Source organism: Coptis chinensis, chromosome 3 (assembly GCF_015680905.1).
Source record: "Coptis chinensis isolate HL-2020 chromosome 3, ASM1568090v1, whole genome shotgun sequence".
NCBI lineage: Eukaryota > Viridiplantae > Streptophyta > Magnoliopsida > Ranunculales > Ranunculaceae > Coptis > Coptis chinensis.
In genome coordinates, this window is record NC_141458.1 from 21,503,658 (window position 1) to 21,530,930 (window position 27,273).

Below are 27,273 nucleotides of genomic sequence, written 5' to 3' on the forward strand. Positions count from 1 at the left end.
AATTTATACAACCGCCCCTCCATTCCCCAATGCATCATGATTACAATCTAAGCCCTAGCCCGCACACGTTTACCAAAGACCTGTCTTTTCAAAATTCCAGAAAAAGCGGCGACACGTTTCCTCACCAATTGCTAAGATTCCTCACGTGCCAACCACGTGCTAGTTATCACCCCACATCAGTTCGTCATACAACATGAATCGACCTCCATAATACGGTGGGTATTTCCATTCACGCCACTCTGCTTCTTCACTCATGCTCAACACGCGCCACCGTTTTCTTTCAGCAGATCGCTTCAATGTACATCACGACTTACTGAGAGTGGGCTGTGTGAGGGAGTGATATTCTCATTCAGGAATATCAAGTACGTGTTTAGCATAGCAGAAATACCACACCGACCTCTGACCTAGTTCTTCGAACTGCCTTCAGAGCGATCTACATCATCATATCCACGAGCTACGAGATCGCTCTAGAACAGATCGACTCGTACATCTTCACACAGAGCGTTCTATCTCATGACTCAGTCTATCTTCTAGAAACAATCATTGCCAAAGCTGTACTTACATACTTCATCACCGCAGATCATGAACAACTGTAACCACTCCCCATCATTGCAGAATTCCTACCACCACCATTTCAACACTCTTTTTTAATCTCGACCATACATTTGTGTTTGTCAGTATACGTGTTGGATAGAGATCTACATTCACCAGCTATAAATATCTCCTATATGAACTACGCCAGACCTGATTCTTCTCTCCCCTCAGAATTGAGAGATAGATACGTAGGCAGTTCGCTCAACAACGAACTCGGTCTTTTCCATTTCTAAACCCCTTCTCTTCCTCTTCTACATTTGTAAGTTATAACTAAAACACTCCTTTACACCCTTGAAAATTTTAAACAAGGAATCAACAGGTCTCTACCTTTTTCAAAAATCTCTGGAGTCTATGTGACATACATCAATTTGATTTATTAAAGAGAGGATCCATATCGCTTTGCTGGCCATATGAAGGAGGTCTGTCCTTTCCTGTTTTGTATATGGGTTAAAACATGATTATACTCCCAAAATGCTAAAGAGGCTTGGGGCATTCAGAATTACTAACCATTGCGACAAGCCGACAATGTGCTACCTCAATCCCTCTTTTGTGAGAGTTTCAATTCACCTGCAGCTTACAACTTAGATGCTAACCAAGCACGGTAATGCAATCACTTCACTGGTGTTTGACAAGTAAAATTCATAGAGAGAAGAAACCAGTCACACCGTTGAAGGAAATAAGTTCTTACAGAGTATATTAATTAGTTCTCCTAGGCTCCTAGCTAAAATATTACATGGTTAATTCCCCCGCCCCCTAATGAGCCAATTAGGATTTCCCTTTCAAAGTTCCGCTCGGAAATTGTTTTAGATGCCAATCAAACAGTAAACAAAGATCTCATAATATAATAGACATAAAAGTTATTCAACCATCACCTTCATAACTCCTTCCATTCAGCTTGGCTACTATGCAGCTAGGCTCTAGGCTATGGTCTCTTCTAGGGTGCCAACGGATAGGTTTTGGGTCGGGTTTTAGCGGTTTCGGTTTGAGTTTTACTATTTACAGTTTTATTAGTTTCAGTTCTCAACGGTTTTAGTATGAGAATTATAAAACCCAACCCAAAACCATCAAAATCCGATGTTTTTTATAGGGTTCGGTTCTAATTCGGGTACTTATTATTTATTATGATTATTAAACAATTTCAATTAATCATTTAAACACTAAAACTTGTTTTTATTTTTATTTTTTTCCTTTTTCCTTTTTCTACATGATAATATTTTATGTATAATTAGTGATATATCAACAATCATATTTACATCAATCTATGAACATATATCAATCATACATGTTAAAACATTTGTCATTCATTTGATAATTTCAAGCTTTGATATAGAAATTAAAATAATCAAATATCTAACTCTAAAAATTTGATTTTTTACGTGCATACACATATATTTGTTTTCTTGTATTAACTCGATCGTGTACACGAGCAATCACATATATTTGTTACCTTGATATATTTTTCGTGCATACACATATATTTGTACACGTGTATTAACTTGCATTTTAAATCGAACATGCGAGTACATGCGTCTTACAATTATATCTCATCACTAATTTTTAATATGAACACTACATATTGATTTATAATAAGTGTGTGTACCACAATATATCAAGCATGTGTATCCTATTTAAATATACACGTACATATAAGTTAATAAATATAAAATATATTAGTTAATTCATAATATATATGTTGACATTATTATTAACATCTATGATACACTTGTTTTACGTATTGTTATAAAATATACATTTAACAACACACATTCAATATTATGCTATATATATTTAATAGATTTTTACACATAAAAAATATATTTTATATTATAATGTATGAGTTTGATTATCTTAAATGTAATATAATATTAAATTTTATATATCAAAATCATAATAATTGGTTCCGGTTTCGGTTCAGGTACCCACGAGTTTTTTACTATTCGGTTCTACGATTTCGGTTCTTTATCAGTTCGGTTCTTAATGACCCGTTTTAAATGGGTCTAACTTTTTAAGACCCAGAATCGAAATATTCGGTTTCGGTTCCGGTTCGATTCCAGGTAATCGGGTACCCATTGGCACCCCTAGTCTCTTCATTACTATAGAGCGATTACTGATGCTCTAGCCTGAAGTGCATCGGTGATGAAACCATCCTGGCAGATAGACATGAATCTATGATGCACGGATACAGGTATGGGTACCGATACAGCTACACCGGTATAGGGTACCATACGTTTTTTCTGAAATATTAGGATATAAGTACAACTAATTAATAGGAATATTTTAAAATAGACAAATATATGTGTATTATGAAAATTCTTAGTAGTTCTTTGAGTAAAGTAAGTCAAGAACACGTGAAAAACTATTATAACACATGTCAAAGAATTTTGCTAAATCTCTCTCAAAATTTATTGGGATTTTTTTTTTAAGTGGAAATTTTATTGATACTGATAAAGATTTTTACAAATAATTAAGACAAGTGTGCAACAAGCTGCGCCGCAAGTCCTTTCTGAATAGCAAATCTTATTCTTCTAAAAACAAACTCGTTAGAACCAGCTGTCATAACGTTACTGTCTATAACTTTCTGAAGTCTTTTGAGATGCTCAACAAACTGTTGTTCCAAAAAACCGAAAGTGTCGAAACTAAACGGAATGAAACAATGCTGGTTAGCCGTGCAAGCTTCCTCATGCTTCTCCATCTTTCCTGTCGCTGCTCTCTTAGCTGTTTCTCCCACCTCAAAGACTCTATTCCCAAGTCCTACCAACGGAGAGGCTCCAGTTACATCAACACATGCATGTCTCCCCTCAGACCAACTGTATATCAATACATCCGCAGGCCGAAGTGTAGATCTTCCCTCATTCAGATCAGTGAGAAAATTTACAAGAGCCTCCTTCTTCACTTGTACCCCAGCCCTCCAAAATGCATCATATAAAATATCTCTGACATGATCATGTCGGTATTTGAAACCTGGAAAATATCTACAATGTGTTGTATGGTTTCCGAAAAGTCTACTCTTTTTGCAAACAGGGCATAGACCACCATCAGAGTACAAATGAATCATGAAACGGTACCGGAAAATAAAACGATACTCCACCGACGACATACGCTGTCTAAGTCCCTTCATCAGAATAGCAAGTAGAAAATCATTTGCGTGTTCTGACTGCAAGCATCCAATGACTGCTTTCTGACGAGTAGATAACACAAACTCCCTTTCAAGACCAGCAACAATCTTACTATAGAACGTTTCCGCCAAAACTTTTTGTGGCATTAGCTAGCTACTGTTACCATTATCACCAGCATAAGGATACAATTCAAATCAGATTCTTTAGACCGAATACAATATTCATGTATGCACAATGACAAGTGACTATAAGTAACTACCAATTCATTCGAAAAACATTCCACATAGAGGAGGAGGGATTATACATACCCATATCATTGGAGACAACAACCAAATTTCCTGTGATGGTCTTTTACTTCAACTTGTCTCAAAGGAAGTTTCTCAGTGTGTCTAGCCATTCCACATGCTGATTTGATTGAAATGAAGCTAGCCACAATTGGAACCACTTCAATCGAATTACATCCTGGTGCATGAATTTCATCAACGTCGAGAGACCTACTTTTTCTGGTTTCAGGGTTGAAAGAAACCATATATTTGTAATTACAAAGCAGTAAAATTTCACCATTCTTCCGTAACTCTACAGGAATAACCGATTCACCATCATGCAACTTACACACCAAATTCTTCAGTATAACAAATTGCTTGACCCAAGATTTCGCTCCATTCTCTTCCTTCCTAATCCACAGTCGAATAGAGTTATTTGACCCAAGATTTCGCTCCATTCTCTTCCTTCCTAATCCACCTTTCCACCTACTTGATTCATCACAATGGATTTAGGAGTTGAAATTGTTGTAAATTCCTCAACTCCCAACTGAAATGACACAATGACTGATCGACAAGTAGGGGAGTCAGGATCCTTCATAACAATCCAATGAAGGGATCCATCTACAAATACATAAGACAACGAGAGATATGCATTAATAAGGATATCTAGAACACCACCAATCTCTCTACTCCATGTAGTATTTCCCATTGTACAGACTTGCACTTCATTCTCAACATAGTCAGACATCACATCATACTTGTAAAACATCACTAGTACCGCTTTGTACTGCTGTTTAACAACATCAAAACCAAACCCGAAACTGAACTCTTCAATCTTCATACACTCTGGATAAATAAACATGGGGAGTGGTAACTGTTCTAAGGTCACTGGGTTAAATATGTAAATGGGGTTTGAAGGGAGAGTGGACAGATTTTTATAACGTCTACCGCTTTGTACACCACAACGCCAATCAACATTAGACACGCATAAAAGGCCATTGCAAGAACCCATAACAATTAGATCACTCATATTTGATGCATTAAAGAAAGGGATATCAACCTTTATAGGCTTCCTTAAGCCATTGGCATCTAAATCCTCGTCGTTTTCGACGAAATAAAGCTGGTGTGAATCCGAGCGTCCCACCAATGAGTTTTTGTGATTGAGAAGAAAATGGTGGTTGTTTTCATTAGAAGCTATTTTGATCTGTAAAGTCGTAAATGAAGGACTAGAGATAGTATTGTACCAGTTCTTGCATACACACCTGGATAGACAAAGACACCTGATGGGTAGTCTTGAAAAGATGTCATGGACAATGTCGCGCGGTAACTTGTTCATTGTTCTTCAATTTATTGTTGTTGAAAGATATGTGAGTTGGTTTTTGAGTACACTGTGTGATATATGGAAGAAGAAGATAAACAAGAAGAAGTAAAAGAAATGGGGATCAAGATTGTCACACCCCGAATTTCGACATAATTCGGAAAAACAATATTTGTTCTCGACTCTTCGATTTTCAAGGTGTGATGCACTCTCAACTCTCAAAAACTCATAATCGATCAGTTTAAATACACTGATAATTAAAAACCAATAATTTTTTTTAAATAAACAAAGGTCATCTTCATTACCAAAAACTCGCAAATAAGATTAAATTACAAATCTCCTTTCAACCCTCTTTAATTATAATTACAACTGAAAATACAAAACAATATTTGTCTCAACTAAAATCTATTACACCTTAAGGGAAAACAAAACATATCCTGAATGCGACGCTAACGCTAACGCAAACCACAAGCAGAAACCAACATTTTTTCAACACTAAACTCACAAGACTTATCGGTATGTTTATTTAATGAACACACCCGGTAAGCAAACATGCAAATCGGGTCAGCATTATAAACAATGCTGGTGTGAGTAGCCCTAAAATACAACATATACTTATACATGTATTTACACAATAAATAAGGCAGTTAGTTCCTCCACCGAGGCGCCTTAACCTCCAACGAATAATACAACATTCTTAAGTACCATAATTAAGGCAGGTAGTTCCTCCACTGAGGCGCCTTAGATTCTAATAATAAAAATAATAATATCGATATGTACATACAACATGTAAAAGCAGTTAGTTCCTCCACTGAGACGCCTTAACTTCCCACTAACCACACAACAAATCATACACATAATAAAAAGGCATTTAGTTCATCCACTGAGGCGCCTTAGGTTCTAACTAAACTAATAATCAGCCAATTCAAACATATTCTATACTTATCGCATTTTCTGCTCAATTACAGAGTGGGTCGTCTCTGCACAAGTAATTAGTTTGACCCACCCTTCTGCAAAACCATATACAATCATAAATTTAAAGATATATCATTATCCAACATATTACCATAATTATATTATTTAAGGCTTTCTTTGCGTGTCCCTAAAATCATGTCGTATCTATGTCTTACCTAGTTTCTCTGGCTACCACAATCGCTACCCAACGCCGAACATATACATCCACATGCCTCCCCTCACATAATGAACCACTCCATGCGTAGCTACCCTGAGTGGGATGCCGCACACCAGGTAACCCTCACACGAAAGCCATTATGTAAGTACTGCCACTATTTGGCATAAAATATCGCGCATCTCGTTCTAATTTTGCGAACGGAATAATCAAGCCACTATTCATCTATGCCAAAAGGGTCATTCAGATTCACTGAAACGCCAGAAGGGCCAATCAAATTACTTACGCCAAAAGGACCATTTAGATTCACTAAAACGCCAGAAGGGCCAATCATATCACATACGCCCATCATAAGGGTCAAATCACATGAGTTGTGGTAGCTAGGTTCTAGGTTTTTTGTTACGCAATTTATTCAGGTGTCATACATTTATATCTCATAATAATTCTTGTTCTATCTCATGCCAATATACTTAATTGTACTGAAGCTCAACGTTTCTCGTTATAATACAATCTACATTATCACGTGCCAATACTATTCATTACACGATATCCAAATATTTCTATATCCAATCTCAAAACTTATTATTTTACGTACGTGTCAATCATATATTGCACTACACCATATGGAATATATCAAGCCTTCATAAATACTACAATTTATTTAAGTAGCAACTCATAATAGTAATCAATCATGTAATGTATTCGTTCAATATATTTATGTGAACTCAATTCCCCATAAAAGGCACGCATTATTTTCATTTGTGCACTATACAAATATTAAATAAATAATCAAAATATATGTCCAATCTACCAATGTCAAAATGGAACGACTTTAAAAAGAAATAACAACTCAAGTCCAAACATCACGCATAATTATTCGAGTCTAAATCACAAGTCAAGTCAAGTCAAACTGATCAATCGTCAAAAGCCTAATACTAAAGTCTATGAATCTAAGTCCGTATGTAGTTTAATTCTCATAAAAACGTATATATCTAGAGCATGTCTTCAGTGCGCATGATGTATGGGTACGCAGGAATGAGGGCCTTTAGATCAGTACTTCTTTGTTGAAATACACCCTCACCTCTGTGTGTGAGTGACCCAGATTCATCCTCACTTTTCTCTCTCGCACACCTTAGATTTACCCATATATCTAAGTCTTATAAGAATTCCCCTCTTGTTATGTGCCAATATTTATATTCTTTATACACTACTTACGTCAAATCTTAATTAGATAATGACAAACAAAGTTATACAATTTTCGACAATATTTTATTACTACATTTGTCTATATTCTTAAATATGTGAAAATCTGAAAAAAGTCAACATTCCACAGTCAACGGTTAACGGTCAATGTCAAAATCAACCTGTCATTTCCATGTTCAACAGGTTCAGAGTCATAGCCATGGTTCATGGCTAAAGTCAATGGCTTCTAGGCTCATGACTAAGGTAATGATTCGGACCCAACTAACCAAGCCCAAACCCAAACCTTAGAACCCGTCCCCAAAAGTCTAAACTGGCCTAGTGAATCAACCTGACCCACTTTAAAACAAATGGACCAAGCCCAAAACAAAAAATAGAAAAAAACCGGTCCAAAGAAAGCTAATGTGAGCCGGCCCAACAACTAATATAAAAACTGGCCCAAAACTAAAATAGATTTTTGGCCCAAACAAAACCAACCCACTTGGTTCCGACCCAAGCCTAAGCCCAACTAAGAGGAACCAAGTCGTCTCCTCCTCTTGCTTCCTCACAACAGCTCTTCCACCAGCCACCACTAACCACCCCCGACACTCCAAAACAAACCGAACCAACTCGGTTTTGCACCCCCTGAAAAACCCAACCTGCCGATACCCACAAAACTCGATTTCCCCCACTCTCACTAGCGCCAGCAGCTCCAATTCCGACCACCACCACTCCTCTCTGTAGACACCACTCCAAACCCAACCGAAAATACCCTAAAACAAAACCCCTACAACTTTAGTTAACACCAAAAACTCAATTCATAACTTCAACAATCCTTCATCAAATTGGATCGATACCTCGACCTCCATTAATTAACGCCTGTTCCAAGCGTCCACCACACTTCCCAGTACCCAATCAAACCTCAACCACCAAACATCATCCCACCAACATCACAACATAATACACATTATCTAGTTTCAAACAAAATAGTTCAAAGCATAAACTGGCGATTTCTTGGTTATAGCTTTGGCCGCCATTAACGACCTCTTCAAAGCTCCAACAGTTCAATTAACGATTTCAATGATTAAGTGAATACCTATACTAACATCTAACCAGTCCCAAGAATTCCGCAGGATGAGAAAAATAACCCAACATAGGAAAAACAGAAACTGAACGAGAACAAAAACTCTGACAGTAAATATTTTATTCTAAAACTCTAGTTTTTATGAAAAAGAAAAATATAACTATTCACTTGTATTATAAACTCCACGAATCCCTCGTAGTCCGAATCGTTGCACTCCAACTCTCTAGCCACCGAGCCGCCTCCATTTTATTTTATTATTATCCCAAAAACCCTATTATCTGGAAAAATATGAATATATAGTTGGGTTTGAAACCTAAGCCCAACATAGACTCGGGCCCAAAAATCAGGCCCACGTATCCCAAATCCAATCCTGTGAATTTTAAATAAATAAATTAATTATTTAATAAATAAATAAATACGTATTTTAAATATGGGGGTTACAAAGATGAAAACAAGCACATGTGGAAGAAGCTTTGGGGTATATATGTAATGGAGGACTGCAGTTTTGAAGATGAAAGTGTTTCAGAGTTTAAATCCTGTCTCGCACTATATATGGTGTGTCAGTTAAAGATGAAAATGAAGTCATACAAATTGTGCTTCAACATGTGGAAGAAGCTTTGGGGTATACTCTGGATGTAGAGAGGCGGTGGAGGACTGCAGTTTTGAAGATGAAAGTGTTTCAGAGTCTTACTTCCTGTCTCCCACTATATATGGTGTGTCAGTTAAAGCAAGTGGGCATTCTGACCAGTAATGAGCTGAGTCATACAAATTGTGCTTCAACACGATGAACTAGAAGGGTGTTGGATAATTTCTTTCTACTTTATTTAGTGGAACGAGCTAAAGTGAGGCGACATGACGAGCCAGTGCACAGAAACTCAGTAAGAGAGGAGATAAAAGTTGAAAGAGGTGAAGATGGTAATACAAATTTGAATTCAAATCGCCTATAATGAGTATAATCTACTGGAGACTCTTTTGGCATGATGTGAGCGGAGGTGACTTGAATTATTGATCCACCTCAGTTCTAAGGCTGGGTGGAATGGCTCCCCATTCTCTCAAAAGTGGAGAGAGTGGCGATGGTTTTTGCCCCTTATCTCCATAATACTCTTGATATAGAGAGTAATATTGAGGAATAGAGAGTGTATTCCACGTGATTTGTAAAAACCCAAACGGCGCCACTTAAAATGGCGTGGAATGCATTTTTCAATTTCATACCGCGCCATTTGAAGTGGCGTGGTTTGTAAAATCCCAAATGGGGCCACTTCAAGTGGCGTGCAATGCATATTTTATTTTAAAAAAAAATTCCACATTGGTCGAAGTGGCATAAAATGGTCCAAACCATTAGACACCAAAATTGACTCCCCATCCTCAAAACACTGTTTTTGTGGAATGGAGATAGAGGGTGATGCACCATTAGACTCGGCCTAAAACCGGATGATATCCATGGAAAACCACTGCACTGAAGCAAATGCAATGTTTTTGGACATACTGAAACTAGATGTGGGAAACAAACTGCGGAAGAAAGTTTGGGTGCCCAAAAATGCTAAAAGAACTGAGGAAGGGAGATGGAGAACTGAACAAGGACGAAGGTGAGAAAGCGGGAATGGAAATTAAAATAGCCAGCATGCATGTATGGAGGGTATGGACTAGTAAAACTAGTACTTAGCAAAGTGGTACGCAAAATAAAAAAAACAAAAAACAGAAAACCAGGCCTAGGAGAAAACGCTAAAACCAGGGGAAGAAACTGCGGTCAACCATAGAAATTTGGCTAGCAAAATAGAATAGCATAAGGAGGAAGACAAAGAACTGATGTTTAATAAATCTGACACCGAGGACTTACTGTCCACAGGAAGCTTTATAACTGCAGCAAAATCCTCTACTTTGAAGGGATCCATAAAGAGCTCATCCATAATTGACACAAAGTAACTGAAATCTGTTTATTTTGTTTATTTTCATATAAACTCAGGGTTACATGGTGGGTATACATCAATGGACACAACTAAACCTTGATCATTTCTCATAAACAAAACAAAGTAAAAACAAAATAACCCTTGAAGGCACCAAAAATTTCAGATGGAGGGCAGGCTCTGCTTTTAATTGAGACGGGAAATAGCAGGGTACCACCGCACACAGTATTTTTAAGTTACAGATAGGAATCAGCATACACAGGAGCTGGCAAGAAAGGAAATGGAGCAATGGATGCGTACGCAACGGGTGGACGTGCATGGTTGGCTGTGGAAGACTCCTTCCCCCGCTTTTTATCTAGGTAATCATTCTCAGTTTCCTGCCTTGGGGTTTCCGAGAACAAAAGCCCAGAATGTATATTCAAGTTTGTCTCTGTCTGGGCTTGCTCATTATCAGTGAGGCGATGAACCAACAGCCCAGGCATAAATATGGGAAGATACAGAAGGCTCCCATGGAACATTCTCCTGGCACCTTTTGTCGTACGATCTCGATAAAATGAGAATGCCATAGCAGTCATTGAAAGAGCAAGCACTCCTGATTCAAGACAAAGCCATCCAGAAGTCACGCCCCCTGAAGAGGCCATGACATAAATTAGTGGAAGGACCAAATTAATAACTGCCAAATTATTCAATAAATCTATCCAGTAGATAACGTACATAAAGAATATCCAAGAACTTCTTACTATTTAGGTATATATCATGCTAAGGAAAAAAGTCAGGATAGTAAAGAAACCTAAGAATTACTTCACACTGACAAAAGTGTCATAATTCCATGTTCAATTTTAAACACATCTACCAGGCCCACAATCTACTAAACTTGAGTCAAGCATTGATGCCTTCCAGCTCACAGACTACTCACTGGAGTCATACAATGATGCATTCTAAGTTCTAGCCATATTTTTCTCCGTATGTTGTTTTATATTTTGCAAATCTCATCAACCTCCTATAGCATGATTTTAAGACTTCCAGTACATATCTTCACATAAACTCAAGCACTGAGAAGTTGTACTCAGAAATGACTTGTCTTTGTGCTGTATTTGAGTGTAAAGAATATGTATGTACCACCACATTCATACCCTTACTAACGGATTCCATTGGGGGACTTGGCCCTGGTCTAAGTGACCGATCCTGGTCACTGGTCCTAGTCACAACTCTACCTGGCTAGTATTGGCCACCTAGACAGCTCACATGTTCAGTTGGCCACCTGGATCGCTCACATGTTTAGTTGGCTATTTGGACGGCTCACATGTTCAGTTGACCAGTCCTACCCAGTAGGAGTCCTTGTGCTCTAAGAACTCTCATTTTCTACAGCTATAAATACCTCCGCTCTTTTGCAAAAGAACTTCGGACATGAAGACTTGACTCTAGTAAACACTCTGGATATGTAGGCAGCCATTGACATGGTTTAGTCTCTCTTCCACCACAACACCCCTTACAACTTCATTAGTGTGTTTCGGTGAATTATTGCCCAAACAGAATAAAAGAAAAGCATTTAGATGGTCGAAGAGATTATACTGGGAACCAGAACTCACAATCATAGGCTAAGTACCCCAATGGAAGCAGATACAGGGAGTTCCTCAAAGCCACCAAAGCAGTTCTCCGACCAGAAGCATCAGTAAGTGAGATCATTCTAAACCTGAGTAACATTTAAAATGCCAGAACATGAGAACCCACCAATAATGGCTATGGAAAACATTTTAATATATACGCTCTAACCACAAGTATTACTAATCATTAGGAAATGCACGGAGGGTTGTGTGTTAAAGCATTTCAACACTAAAAAAGGTATGAAATACTGAATCTATCTACTAGAAAGAGTTCAGCTGAGAGCTATCCATACCCTCCAGCAGCATAATCACTGCGACACAAGTATGCGAGGGCCATAAAGTGGGGTATTTGCCAAAAATATAAAGCAGCTGGAAGAATCATTCCATTGAGGGAAATCTGACCAGAAGCAGCAGCCCACCTAAACCCAAAATGGATAAATGTAATTATGTCATTCATGTAACAAAAATCTCAAGATAATCAATGCAATAGAGATATCTGTGACATAAAGCACGCTTTCAACTTGCTATTAAACATAATTTCCGTGTCACAATAGTATGTATGCAATAAAATAAAAATGGAAAAAGGAACAAGAAGAAGTTATAGCAGGTCCAAATAGGTTTCAGCTATGGGGCAGGGCCAAAAATACCCCGAAATATCCATCAGTAACAGTGGGATATATATGTAGGAATTTCAGGAACCTAATACCAATATTTCCAAATCATGAACAGCAATTTTAGGTCCCTCTTCGCCAAATAACTAGAAAATAAAAAGTGATGAACGGTGGTAATGAGGAGAGTTCTGAATTCTAAACCTACAAGGCTACAAGTAGGAATATATAAAGAGTGCCACACAAGAAAGACAAGTATGAACATATATATGGATTACAGGATCACTTATACAGCAACATGATATTCATATAACATGACAAAGACATTACCCAAGAAGTGGAGGAATGGCACCAACAACAGCTCCAACCCATGTATTTACTGGGTGTATTTGCTTCAGTGGAGTATATACGAATGCATACAGTGCAAGAGTAGAAGCTGCGAGCCCTGCTGCCAAAAAATTAGCCTGTAACAGCCTTGTCATAGAATTTTACTAATAATCCATAGACCAATACCTAAATTAACGTCCACAAAAAAAAACAGCACATGAGGAAAAATGGTAAATTTATCAAGTGCACACCTTGAAAGACAATAAAGCTGTTCCAGCAATCCCAATACTACAGGCCCATATAGCTGCATGCGGGACACTAAGATGACCAGAAGGCAGTGGCCTCTTCTTTGTTCTATTCATTCTAGCATCGTTGCTTTTCTCAAAAACCTAAAAAAAAAGAAATGATTCACTAAACTTGAACTGATATAATTCACAGAAACATATTCAGATGAGGCAATTTGGTAAGAATTTATAGAAATAAAAAAAAAATCAAATGATGCAGGTCGCTGCATATACGACATTCATGAAATGAATTGGACAATGAGATAGGTCCATTAAAAGAAAGCCCATAAAAGGAACTAATTCCAAACATACTGAATAGGCCCATATCAAAGAAGGCCCAATTCAAGTTGTTCATTTTAGGAACTCTATATAAAAGTCCACCAAATCATAGAAGGGAGTTGCACCAGAATTTTACTTCTTTTAAGCTAAGTCACATTGACACGGATCCATGTTACTTTAGCTTTTAGGAGTTAAAACCTTAGACAACGTCTTCAACACTGGAACCAAATTTGTTTTCACCGATTCTCCCTCCCTCCTTTCCCTCTATCATTGCTCTCTCCTTACTGCTCTGTCTTTTCCCTTTCTGTTTTTCCAATGTCTGATTTTACCATATTAGGATTTACTACTGATTTGGTAGAGATTGTTATGTATTTCAGATTTCAATGGCAAAAAAGACTTTGATTGGTGAAAAAACACTTGGGTATCACACAGAAAACAAATAAATGCACACTACACCACAAGCACACACAGAGAGATAGACACATGGTAAAAGGAGCAAGAGAGATATTGAGTGCCCACTTGATTTAAGGAGTTAGCAGAAGCTGCAACCAGCATCGTGGCAGTACAAGTCCAACAAAGTCGTGCAAAATCAACGGACAAAGCCTGCTCCAGATGTTGCGACAACTAACATGCTGAAATTGAAAAAAACTCCGTGTATTATGTTTGAAACATGATCTACTAGAGTAAATAAACATTGATAATAAATTCTAACCTTAGCCGCGCTTTAGACAGCTCCCAATAACACTGACCATAATGCCGAACCGCGTCTCTGACCTTGGATATAACCGCTGGTGACTCACCAACAAGTGTAGTAGTAGTAGTAGATGGCCAAAACCCATAAGAAGAAGAAGATTGAAGGCAACGAACCAAAATGTTTGATTTTGAATTGAGGAGACGTCGGGTTTCCAAGTTTCTCAACATTGCTGCATTCCAGTTGAGTCAGAAACAACAACTATTCTCTCTCATAAAATAGTAGTTAGATATCCTGAATATATATCGGCAAGACAAAATATCCCGACATTTCGCATCTTTCTTAAGTATAAATAAAAAAAAAAAAGGAAATGGAATTAAACACGTTAATGGTGAATCTTAAAGGAATACTCAACTCTTTATCACAGTGCAGCGCTGGAATTGAAACACTCGAAACGTCAGTTTCTGAGCTTGTCGAGTTTATTGACTACGTTCACGACAACATTATTCTTCAAGAATCAGTAGTAGAAGAAGAACAACAACAACAACAACTTGCCAATCAAGTTTCAAAAGAAAATGCACTGAAAACACTCAATCACCTAATTGCTTTTATTTCCTCTCCTTCCTTAAACCAGGTTTAGTTTTGACCACTTTGTTTTTATTTTTTTTTGCAGGCAAAATGTGAATATATTATATATAATAAAAGTTTACAAACTAGGGGTTAAGCACCACCCGGGCTGGATTAAGTTCCCACTTTGAAACCAAATTTTCAGTAATAGTAAATCATTTATATCTTGCTGGAATTTTCCTTGCCCTGGGTGGAAGAGGAGTCAGATCCACATCTTTCCCCTTTGTTTTGCTTCTTTTCTCCTTTTGAAATCCATGGTTCATCACCATCCTGAGTTATCCTCGCCATCAACTTTGCCCCCGAGACATCCATGCAGGCTTATACTTTTCTTTGCTATCTTCTCGCCATGGTTCTTTACCATCCCCTCGGCATTTTCATCATCATCATCCATGAGGTCAGCCCAATTAACCGATCTTAGCAGTGAATTTGCCTCATTCAATAATTTGAGCCTGTTTCCTCTCCAAGAGGGAAGAAGAATTGAACTTCACCATTCTCATCGCTGAAGAGGAATCGGGCTCTAAACCTCCACTCTTCATAGTCCTCGCAATGGGAGAATAGGAATCACCTACTTTCGACTATTCTCTTTAAGGCACAATAGTATTTTTCAGCCATAGTGACTCGAAAGTGGAGGTGCAATGTAGTGTGTAAGACTACACAGAGTTAGAGAAACAAAATTTTCAACAGCTAGAGAGCAGTTAGTAGTCAGAAACCTCCGCTTGTGCATTCAAAGGTTGCCTTATTGCATTTCCACATCTAGTGGAACCAATGCAACAACATCAGTAGCTATATGTTATGCTACCACAACTTGTGGTATTGCATCAACGTGATCAATTCCATCTTCTTGTGTTTGTGCATCCTCCTCAGTTGCTTGCTGCTCAACTACACTATCCATAGTGCCCACATCAATTGGAACCACCTCAGTTGTTGTTGTAGTAGGCACCTCAACGGGAACTGTACCCATCGTCTCAACCGAGACATTGTTCGTTGGTTCGATCAGTACATTTTTGTTCTTGTTTCTATTCCTCTTATTTTTCTTCTGTTTTTGCACATCCTCAACTTGTTTCTCAGCCACTACTGCTTCTTCGCGTCTAAATCCTTTTTGCAGTGCCTTTCACTCTGCAACAAGGTGCCCAACATATTTGCAGTGTCCACAATACTTTGGGAGTTTTTCAACTTCAACTTCTTTAAGGAAAGATGTATGCTCATCCTCTTCAACAAGTATCTGGTTTGGTATCGGTTTCGCAAGATCTGCTTCAACCAAAACTGAAGCAAAAAAACCATAGTCTCTTTGCATAGTATGTTTGTCAACACCAACAGGAGAGCCAAGTCCTCTACCCATTGACATCAAGATTTCATAATCCCAATATTGTTGTCCAAGTTTTGGAAACTTAATCCAAACTAAAGCACTAGATTTTACCTGGACGTCGGGGTCGAAATCAGGCGTCCATTTTGTTAATCGAAGAGTTTGATCTTTGAATTTCCATGGTCCGCCACACCATATCTTCCTCCAGTCATCCTCGCAAGTTAGCCGAATCATGAAAAATCCTTTACCAAGAGGAATGATCTTCCAATCTCCCTTTGGCTTCCAAGTTTCCATTGCAATTCTACAAACTTCTTCCACATTGAGCTTTCTGAAGTCTAGTCTACCAACAAGGCTGTACTTACAGTAAAGCTTTCCTCGTTCCACTGCTTGTTTTGGTAGCTTAATCATCGGCATATTTCCTTTTATTTCTGGAACTGGAAGAGAATCCAAGTCCAGTTGTTGAGGTTGAGCACCGCAAACTTTGTCTGCAAAGGAAACTCTTTTCTCAACATTTCCTTCATTATTCTTAGTGAGATCTACTAAAGGTGCTTCCTTTAGCTGTTGTTGGGTGGGAACAGAGCCTCCAAGGAAGCCCCAAGGACACACAACCACCATTGAGAGCTAAATAGGGACGGTCAAACGAGAGTCAACGTGAGTCAACGGGAGTCCACATAAGAGAGTCGCCATTAGAGTATTCAAACACTGAGTCTCTTTTACCACTTTGTTTTTATTAATTATATGAAATTGTTTGTTTAATGAATATGTGTTTTTCTGCAGGTGGTTGTTGATGCACTGTCGTTTGTCTTGCCCAAATTAGTTTTCAGGTTTATGGGCGTGTCCAAAGAGTTATTTCAGATTGGTGAACGTATACTTGACCGCCTTTTATCTACTTGTAGTCCAAGAGATATGCTCACCGTTATCTGCGAGGTCAACCTTTATTAATTGTTCGAGGTTGGTAATCTTTGTTTTCAACATGTTTCATTGTGTTTTTCTTATTGAATCAGGTATTAGATACTCATAAGGGGATGTGCAAGGAACCTGCTTCTTTTACTCCTCTGTTTGCTGCTCTATCAAAAGGTAAAACCTGTTGAATGTTGAAAAGTTTTACTGACTGTTTGGCAACTGAATCTACCCTACAAAAAGGACTATAAAGTTCACACATTTTATGCATGTAAGACTCAGAGATGAAATTACTTATTCGCTAGGTACAAGTATAATGTCAAGAGAGCTCAGATAGTTTCTTGATGCATTTATTTCTTCCTTGCAGTGCTTATATCCCTCCAAAGACGTCACTTTGAGCATATAAAAGAAGCGTTGCCTGCAGTCCTTAAGGTTCTACAAGCTGTTTCTTCTGAGTTAGATGATGAAACTCAGGATTCATATCAGGATTTGATTGACAGGGCAATAGGCATTGCCAATTCCATTCAGGAAGTCTGTCAGAAGTTGGTTTGTACACTCAAACTATATAATTTCATGCTTCTATTGATTGGTTTCTGTGTTATTTCATTGGGATCAACAATTCCCAATTGATTCATGTTCATTTTATACAACAGGAGGGCAGACAAAAGACCCAGATCAGAGCTCTACTTGGCCTATATGTCCTACAACTCATGGTTGGTGTTTTAGGCTTTTAGCGTATGAAAATTATGTATTGATCCAAGTGTTTTTCAGTTTTAACTATGTCTGTTCTTTAGTGATTCGTTAACCAGACTTTCTTTTACCTTTCAATTTCAAAAAAAATTGAATAGGCCCTTGCTTCAAGTACTCTTGGAAATGTTAAAGTTCCATTGATGTTACAACTTTCAAAGTTCCTTCCGTTCCGCAACTTATCATATCTTGGTCTTGGTACTGGAAGCGATTTGGAAGCAATTACGGTCATCCTGGGAGGTAGTTCCTTTGTCTATCACGGTATCTTAGTTGGTGTATGTGACCTACTTTTGTAGCTCTGCTTCATCTATTTTGGACAGATTTTTTCCAATTGTTTTCATTGATTTTGTTGTAGCAGAGTGTGATGAATATATGAATTATTTTTCCCTCATCAAGCAAGGAGCATTTATTGCAGGTACAATTATCTTGCATATGACTTTTCTTAGTGTTTTAAAAAAAAAATTACTTTTCGTACCAGTGTTAAGAGTGTTACTGATAAAAAAGTGACTTTTTATTTATTTATTACATACTTCCTTCTTAATCTCTGTACAACTACATGTTTCTCACACCTTGAATCCTATGATTTATGGCATTCTGGTTAATGTAATTAATTATTTTTTTCGATAATCAGTTAATGTAATTAATTAATCATGCAGTGGTTTGGGGTTTTATATCAAATGAGGTTGCGAAGGCTGCAGATCAGGAATTGGGGATTGTAAAAGACAATCTTCAAAACAGTCAAACTACAAGGTGGCAAACAGTGGGCATGCTGAAACATGTTCTCTCCTCCATTAATCTGCCATGGCAAGTTTGGCAACTGAAAGAACATGTCGTTGATTTTTTGCTGTGTATTATGGAAGGAGATATCTACCAGAAATCTAGCAATGAACACTTCAGATTGTTCAACCCATAGTACAAAATATCGGGATATGGCAAAATATCGACTTCTGATTTATAGATATGTATCGTGGATATATCCCCTGTGTGGGGATATATTACATTAGGACATCTGCAAATATCGTGGATATATCGAGATATATCGATAAATATCGACAAATATCTACAGACTATGTGTGGGTATTTCTGACTGCAAATATCGTTGATATATTAGGATATATCGTGATATATTGATAAATATCGATAAATATCCACAAATCAACTATATTTTCTTTGAATGTGGTCATTGTAAAGGTTGAATTTGATTAGTCCTTACAAGTGTGAATAATGGGGAAGATTGTGATGGGTCGAGTTTTGACTGAGCTCGCTTTGGGACAAGGTGCCTACGTATCAAGTTTTTGTGATGAACTTGAATCAAGTCAGACGTAGTTCCTCTCCTCTGTTTTATAGGTAAGTACCCAATGCTTCCCCCCTTTCCTCTGTCAGCTATATACACCACACCTTCACACTACTCACATGTAGAACTTCGAAGTCCCAACCTCAAACCCATCTAGAAGAAAACTTAGGTTGAAAACGGTAAAAATCCTAAATTTCAACAAACTAGATTTCTGACGGGCTTTCTTTGGGATAGCACAACTCTTTCTCACAGATATCCAAAAACAACGAGGCTTTTTGCGTTGTAAAGATAACACACAGACCTTACTTCTTTATGTTTTACAAAAATTCTCAATCTCATTTTAAATATACTAAAACTAGACTCGAACACGACGCAGAAAACTGATTTCTGACGACCTTTGTTTTCTGCTAACCAAACTTTGTGATACCATATCTATCTCCACAGGACTCGCAATGTGTCAAGGCCAATTGGGTTGGAAAGCTAACACACAGGTCTTACTTTTTCATGTTTTAGCATGGGTTCGAATCTCAACCAAACTATGTGAAAACATGGCTCCAAAACTGATGCAGATCCTGATTTTAAGAAGACAAGTTTCTGACGATGTATCTTATCGACTGCCTAACTTTTCACACTCGCAATCAAATAAAGAAAGAATTCTTGTAATAAAAAGCAGACCTAGCAAGGTCTAAAATAAAACTTGCCCAACACAAGAAATAAGCTCTAAGCCAGGGAAGTTCAAGCATGAACACAACCGATAGCCCTTGACCAAAAACATACAAAGCCACTATATAAACCACTAGACTACCAAGAAGTTATAGGCTGGCATTCATGGCAGGGTACAACATCCTTTTTGGACACCAAATGTAAACACTCATTCTTTTATGTTAGTACATTATTAGTAATTCTACGTTTGCGAAGCGTATTAGATTTAGGTAACTCACACATAAGCTTAGGAACACCATCTATTTTTGTGTGAACAAACTACAAAATAGATCATCTGCATGAAGTCCGCTCCCATCATTTCCCGCCAAATACAGAGACCTCACAATTACAAGTAATTGTATATTGATCACCACCGAAACTACAAGGCTCTAGACTTGTAAATCCGAAAGAGTTCTAAGAGTTGTGGTCACAACAAAACGTTATCGAACATAACAAATAGCTACCAATTCAAATCGTTAAGAGCAATTAGATGCTTCACACCGATAGCATCTACCGCAAATATTGAACCGGTTGTATATAGCCCAAATGGTGTTTAGTGGGTCAGTGGGTGTGGAGGCAAGTGGATGATGTTTGATTGTGTTATGTGTGTTTCCGTTGTAATGCAAGAACCTACATACACCACATTAATGCAGAGCGTCCATACCGCTTTAGAGAGTTCACTGCCATTCTCTATGCTAACCCCGACATATATCAACTATGTGGCGGAGAAGCCAGAGAGGACATCTTTGTTTAGATTACTCCTTAGTCCTTAGTCCTTACTTCCTTAGTGATAAAACTACTATAAATTATTACTGTTGCACTATAATTTGTAGATGTGTTGGTACTATTCATTGTGACAACCGACAAATATATATATCCCTTAATAATAATAAGTGTCAACGCAAAGAGTATAGAAAACGAAAGGAAAAAAAAAAATAAAATCAAATGCACGATTTGAAAAAAAGAATGGACAAATAGGGCTTAGAAAAAAACGAATTTGTAGAAAAAAATACACAAATCTTTGGAGCACCGGGCAAATATATTCACCGCACACGCCACAGAGTACACAATAACATCAGCTCCTCTTAAAGTTTCGAATCATTTGTTGACTCGATCCTGCTTATTCCAAAACTTCCCACATTTCAATTGTCTTCTCATCTAGTTCTCATCTAGTTTTAAACTTTAGTTATATCGTTGAAATATCGCGATATATCTACAAATATCGTTGATATTTACACTAGTATTTATCCAATTGAATATCGCGATATTTCTGTATCCATTTCTGATTTCTCAATATATATATCACGATATATCGCGATATTTTATACTATGGTTCAACCAATGTGTCTAGTCTTTATTCTGCAATGAAGGTATTATTGCCCTTCATTTTCGTCTGTTAATTTTGGATAGTCTTGACACTCTTTTTTTTATAACAGCTGTATACTGCAGGCTATTGAAATGGTTTTAATATATGCTCCAAATGCAGTATGAGAAAGAAAACTTTTGCTGCACTGAAAATGGTGAGTTCCAAAGCATTCTCATGTTGACGTATTATTACTGGACAATGCTTTCTTCTGCATTTATAATTTGACATGCAAAAGCTTCTCTGGTTTTCTTCGGAAACTATTTATTTGAATAATTTGTGTTAACTTTAAGTTTCATATATACTATAATTATATACAAAACAGACATTGTTCAATAGTGTTACAAAGTAATTCATAAGCTTGTATATAGTAAATAATTTGAACAACCCGAACAGGTATTTGTATACATGATACTTGCTGATTACATGTTAGACGTATTTCATTAACCCTTTTTTTAAAAACATTGTATGAAAGCATATTTGTATGAAAGATGAGCTAATAAATAAAATATTTACCTTATTTGACCCCTTTTGTTACCTTATAGGTATTATTTCTCTCATGAGTTCTTGTATTTCATTTTTCTCCTTTTTTAATATGTCAACTGTTTGGCCTTACCTTACAACAAAAGTAAACTAGGTACTTGCTGATATTCCAAGCCATCAAAGGTTTGACATTTTGAAGGCTTCAATTACAACGAATGACTGCCCTTCCATGGTACATATTTCTTTTTTTTTAGGATATGTAAAACATATTTATATTGGTAAAAGCACAATATCCATAGCTACCTAGCTGTGCCCCCAAATCCCCAACACACAAAAAACAGAAACAGAAAGTGCAGGAAAACCAGAAAAAGAAATAAACCCAAAAAAAAAAAGACAAGAGAAACAAATAAACCCAGCAAAACCAGTATGTACACAAACCACCACCCACCACGTCCTACCACCATCAGTACTCACTCACGAGTCAGATCAGATGGCCTTCTGTCCTCTTCCTCATCAAGATCTTCAAACTCCTTGATATCCTTCGTGAAATCTTGTTCCATGTCCTTCTCAAGCTTCATTCAAATTTCTAACTTTCTTCCTATTTGCTGTCAGCACGTCACTTGCACCCCCGTCTAACACCAAATTGCATCAACTTCTCCTTGTCCTCCGCTGAGCTTACCACTTTCTTTCCTTTCCTCCTTTCCATCCTTTCAACACTTGGTTCTCCCTCCACTATACCCCCATGATTGGAATTTATCTTATCATCCTCTGCTTCCAGCCTGCAAATTGCTCTCCCATTATGTGCTTCTACCTCCATCGCAGATCCCCCACTGTCTTGTCTCCCACCAGTGAAAGCAATTTCTTTTCAAGCGTCTTGTAATCTTCCAGTCTCTTCCAGTGTGTTCAGTATTAGTTATTCTAGATGGGCATTTAATTATATCATACAACCTAGATGCAGGCTGCAATCCTTATAGGTTTTGTTAAAGAGGAAATGTTAAAGGAATATAGTCAAAAAGGCTTGCCAAAAAACGATGAAGTCGTGGTAGAAGGTGATGAAGTTTGTCCAAGATTACCATTTTGGGATACGAATGTGCTTGAATTGGTTGAAATGCTCTTGAAGCCTTCACAGGGAGGGCCTCCGTCTCTTCCTGAGCAAAATGATGCGGTATTCCTTACCCTCTCTTTATATTTTTGTTCATTTCTTTTTGAGTACGTGGGTAGTAACAAGGCTAGACCATTTTCTACAATGTCCTGTCTGACAACGTTGTATTCTACATGTTAGACAGCGTTGGATTTTCCTATCAGGTTTAAGAGGGTTGAAGGTTTCTAACACTGTATCTTTCTTGGACACTCATACACCTCTATATATATAGGTTTTCTTGGTCTCAGAAAGGAAACATACTGGCACAACATTGAATGCTTAAAAAATGGAAATAAATTAGAATGAAGGAAAGAAAGATAGAAAGCAATAAAAAAGAGAACTATGCGTTGCTTGTTTGTCTTCTTAACCAATCAAACTGCATTAAATAAGTGGTCATAAAGATTGATTTAAGGATATTTATGTTAGAAAGATGTGGTTAGAAATTGCTTAGGATAAAGCATTAGGCTTTATATGAGGGCAATCTAACTCTCATTGTACGGAGTTATGTAATCTGAAGCATTATAAGAGAAACGTACTGAAGCATAAAAAACTTGTGTGTGATATTTATTTAAGAAAATAAAGAAAGGTACTGCAGAGGAATGTAACTTATTGACCCAGGTATTGAGTATTAAGGGAGGAAGAGGAATCAAATGCTTGAGAAGGCAAGCTTTGAGCACCCAGTGTAAAGAAGTTGTGTCTAAGATTGTCTTGTTTGTTACAGATGTGGCTTTCCTTTTTTCATATTATTCTTTGGGGGGTATTTACAAAATCGTCGTGTTTTGTTGTTGTTGTTGTGTTTTTTGTTCTTTAATATCTTTTGCTGGGTTGTGGACTTGTGGTTCTTGGAAAGTAAAACATTGACTGTTCTTTTTTTTTTTTTTGCTAAAGGGTAATTGTATTAGATAGCAAAGAAAAAACAGTATACATTTGTGAGGGCCCTGGGTAGACCACTCCAACATACATTTCCTAAATTTTTAAGAAATAAATCTCAAATAGGTAGAGTGTTGGTTCTTTAACCTATAAACAAAATTAGGTCTATGCTCCCACCATTGCTTCCCGCCTTTTGCTAGGGTCGCTCCCTTTCTTTGCACACAAGTCCGCTCAAATTTGCCTCCCTCCATGTGCTTGTTAGAACTATATTTGCCTTCCCTTTAGTCCTTTCCCAATCTGCTCTAACTTTCCAAAGGTAACGAGTTGGTTTGGAATGCTTTGATTGTTCTTTGTGGAGTCCGACTCCACCCATAGTTTCGTGAACCCCATCTCAATCGCCTTCAGTAATACCTTCAACAATAGCTCTTGATTCACCACATAGTTTGTATCCGAGCCTATTCCCCCAATGTAAACTCTAACAACTTCGCTGTACTTTCCCTTCTGAATAGTGTTCCCCAACCTCTTTGGACTGTGATTGCCTCGAAGCACGACCATCTACATTGATTTTTAAGTATTCAAGTGATGGAGCAATCCAATAACACTCAAGAATCCTTGGTGCTCGTCTCGGTTTGTTCCTCACCCCAGGCATGAAGTGCTTCCAATTCTAGAGGGGTGTTGTCCATGGTGCCACCAGAGAGCTCATGTGCTCTTAGAATAGCCCTTTTGATATGTATTCGACCGCCCTTCTCAACATTCCCACCATCATAAAGAACTTCGGTTTCTTGTCTTCCAAATATGTACAAGGCAAGCAATGGTCATGCGGACCGGATGTCTTTTGTGAGTGGGCTCTTGGACTTACAAGAATTGAGAACATCTGTCCTCGAGTAGATGCCGGACTGCAACTTGAATGATTCCTTTAGATAGTTCCATTGTTCTTGTGCGAAAGTGCATCTGAAGAGAATGTGTTCCTGTGTCTCTTCATGCTGCAAGCACAGGCAACACCTAGATGCAATTTTAAAATTCCTCTTCTTAAGCATGTCATCAGTGTGCATAATCCCCTGAAAAATTTTCTAGCCAATGGCTTGAGTACTTGGGTGCAACTTGGCCTTCCAAATGAATGTATGCCAGCTCACCTTTTCTGCCTTCTTTCTAATTGCTTCATGTGCGGTAGAGACTGAGAATTTGCCATTGGTAGATGGCATCCAGATCCTAACATCATCTTGTGTGGGATTTGGGGCTTGTAGGTCATTAACATTGACACCCGCATCCGAATCTGAATCATTTCAAACGGGGAAACTCCATTGTCCATTGCGTATGCATTCACTAAGTCTTGAACTGCAATGCCCCCAAAAATCATCTGTCATCTGAAATACATGAGTGAAAGTTCCGGCTCTTGTCCAGTTTTCCTTCCATGTGTTTATGGCTTCTCCAGTACCGATGACCCAGGTCGTATGCACTTTTGATTCCTTGAGAGCCCATTTGATGCCTGGCCATATAGTAGAAGTCTTGTATTTTGTCCACTCATCACTTCTTGCACCATATTTCCCCTTCATATACATTTGCCCAGTCATTATTATCATTTTCTAAGCTCCAAGACAACTTCATCAGCATAGCTAGATTAATGTCTTTGAGTCTCCTCAGCCCAAGTCCACCCTCTTCATGTGGCTTACATGTTTTCTCCCAGTTCAGAGTCATGAATTTCTTTTCTGTAGGATTTCCAGACCAAATGAAGTTTCTAATAATTTTCTCACACTCCTTAATGACTGAAGCAGGCCATTTGTAAATAGCCAAGTTGTGGACGGGTATGCTATTGAGAACATGCCTTGCAAGAACAACTCTTCCTTGAAATGAAAGCATCTTGCCAGCCCAGCTAGTTGCTTTCTTCCTTATCTTGTCGACCAGAGGGGCTAGGTTTGCTTTAGTTAACCTTCCTGTGATGATTGGCACACCAAGATACTTCTCTGGAAAGCCACCCTCTTTTATGCCCAGAAAAGACACAATAGATTCCCTTCTGCATGTGGTCATGGGGCTTAGAAAGATTTTGCACTTGTCTTTGTTGATGTACTGACCAGCTGAGCATTGATACCTGTCTAACAAATCTAGAAGAGACTTTAGACATCTTTTATCAAGGTTTTCTTTCCCACCAATATGACTTGGGTTAGCATTGACTGTTCTGGCAAACATAATTACTGATTTTTTCAAGGTTTTCTTTCCCACCAATATGACTTGGGTTAGCATGCCCCTTTGCAGGTTTTATCTATTCTCAACCTTTACAGATTTTTATTGATTACGGAGTCCACAGGTAAATGACGTATTATATCTGTCAATATTAATAAGATTTATTTTGTTGATTTCTCTGAAATATCTTCTTTCTCAGTCGGGGTTATCTTACGTACTATTTCTTGTTTCTAAACCTTGATAAATGTGTGCAGTTTTTGCGCTCGTGTTTGTATAAAACTTTTAGACATAGATTCTTGACTTTCCCCTCTCATGATGATGTCACAGGAAAAACAAACTACACTGGAGTTTTGTCAGAGGCTACTTTGTAGAAGGCTTACACGGAGTGGCTTTTACCTTTGCGGGCAGTAGTCTCACGGATTATGGCAGAAAATGAAAAGGATTGTTGTGAATTTGAAGTAGATGATATATGTGCTTTTAATCCTCTCCAGTTGGTTTTACACCGTTGTATTGAACTCATTGAAGAAAAGCTTCAACAAAGTTAATAATCTTTCTTACAGCATAATGTTGGACGATCAGCGCAGTGGAGGCCTGAGGTGAACCCAAAACATTTCAAAAAAATATACTAATAATTATAATAATAAGTGGCAATTTCAGCCATCTTATGATCTTTTAGATTATTAGGAAGAGAAATGTGAGAGAGAGAGAGTGCAAAGCCTTGGCTAATTTAGTAGTCATCATCTTCCTGTCTTTTGTAGTTGGTTCCGTTCCTTAGGAGACAACCTCCTTCACCATCATCTTCCTGTCTTTTGTAGTTGGTTCCTTTCCTTAAGAGACATCCTCCCACGTAGAAGAAGTTGCTCTTTTACATGGTTTACATCCCTCAATTTGTTCATATTGTATGAATCTCCGCCAGTGTCAAATATTGAAGCCTATTTAATCGTAGACCAACAGTCTCTACTTTGCATACTCGAAAGATAGCCGTCTTTTTTTTTTTTTTTTTTTGATAAGGAGATAGTTGTCATAATGGCCTCCATGCTGTACTTTAGGAGCAGTGGCATATATAATATTAACTTTGTTCTTTGCGTAAAACTAATATGTATTTGTTACTTTGTTAGTGCAACTTATACAAAATCCTGTTACAGAGTAAAAGCTACATGTAAACCTTGTAATGGCCGGTGTTTCTTCTATTATAGATTAATAGTGATTCAGTTTCTTATAGCAACAATTGCAACAGGGATTATAATTAGTGAATTTACCCTTTGGTGCGTTAAGAAGCCATTTC

General features: G+C 37.7%; 2 protein-coding genes and 1 pseudogene across 3 annotated transcripts; 1 reads left to right on the forward strand and 2 right to left on the reverse strand.

The window, feature by feature from the left end:
* Positions 1-4,442: 4,442 nt before the first annotated feature.
* Positions 4,443-5,003, reverse strand: LOC147508595 (F-box protein At3g07870-like). The gene has a single exon (XM_086597384.1). The coding sequence runs from the start codon at positions 5,001-5,003 to the stop codon at positions 4,443-4,445; it is 561 nt and encodes a 186-aa protein (XP_086453510.1).
* A 5,600-nt stretch (positions 5,004-10,603) lies between these two features.
* LOC147508596 (protoheme IX farnesyltransferase, mitochondrial-like) lies at positions 10,604-14,321 on the reverse strand. The gene is given in 7 exon segments (XM_086601033.1): positions 10,604-11,215; positions 12,177-12,280; positions 12,485-12,610; positions 13,130-13,263; positions 13,378-13,515; positions 14,209-14,284; positions 14,286-14,321. Coding segments are annotated over 7 exon segments (1,005 nt in total). The 5' UTR covers position 14,321; the 3' UTR covers positions 10,604-10,823.
* A 414-nt stretch (positions 14,322-14,735) lies between these two features.
* On the forward strand, positions 14,736-26,553 carry LOC147508597 (aberrant root formation protein 4-like; annotated as a pseudogene). Its single transcript, XR_015215804.1, has 13 exons — positions 14,736-15,014; positions 17,088-17,237; positions 17,315-17,387; positions 17,578-17,756; positions 17,864-17,923; positions 18,059-18,197; positions 18,313-18,372; positions 18,614-18,869; positions 21,390-21,473; positions 21,954-22,031; positions 22,758-22,964; positions 26,061-26,112; positions 26,316-26,553. The product of XR_015215804.1 is annotated as an aberrant root formation protein 4-like (transcript).
* Positions 26,554-27,273: the final 720 nt, after the last annotated feature.

Coding starts and splice junctions, on each gene's coding strand:
- LOC147508595 (XM_086597384.1), bottom strand. CDS start 5,003: ATGAGTGATCTAATTGTTATGGGTTCTTGCAATGGCCTTTTATGCGTG.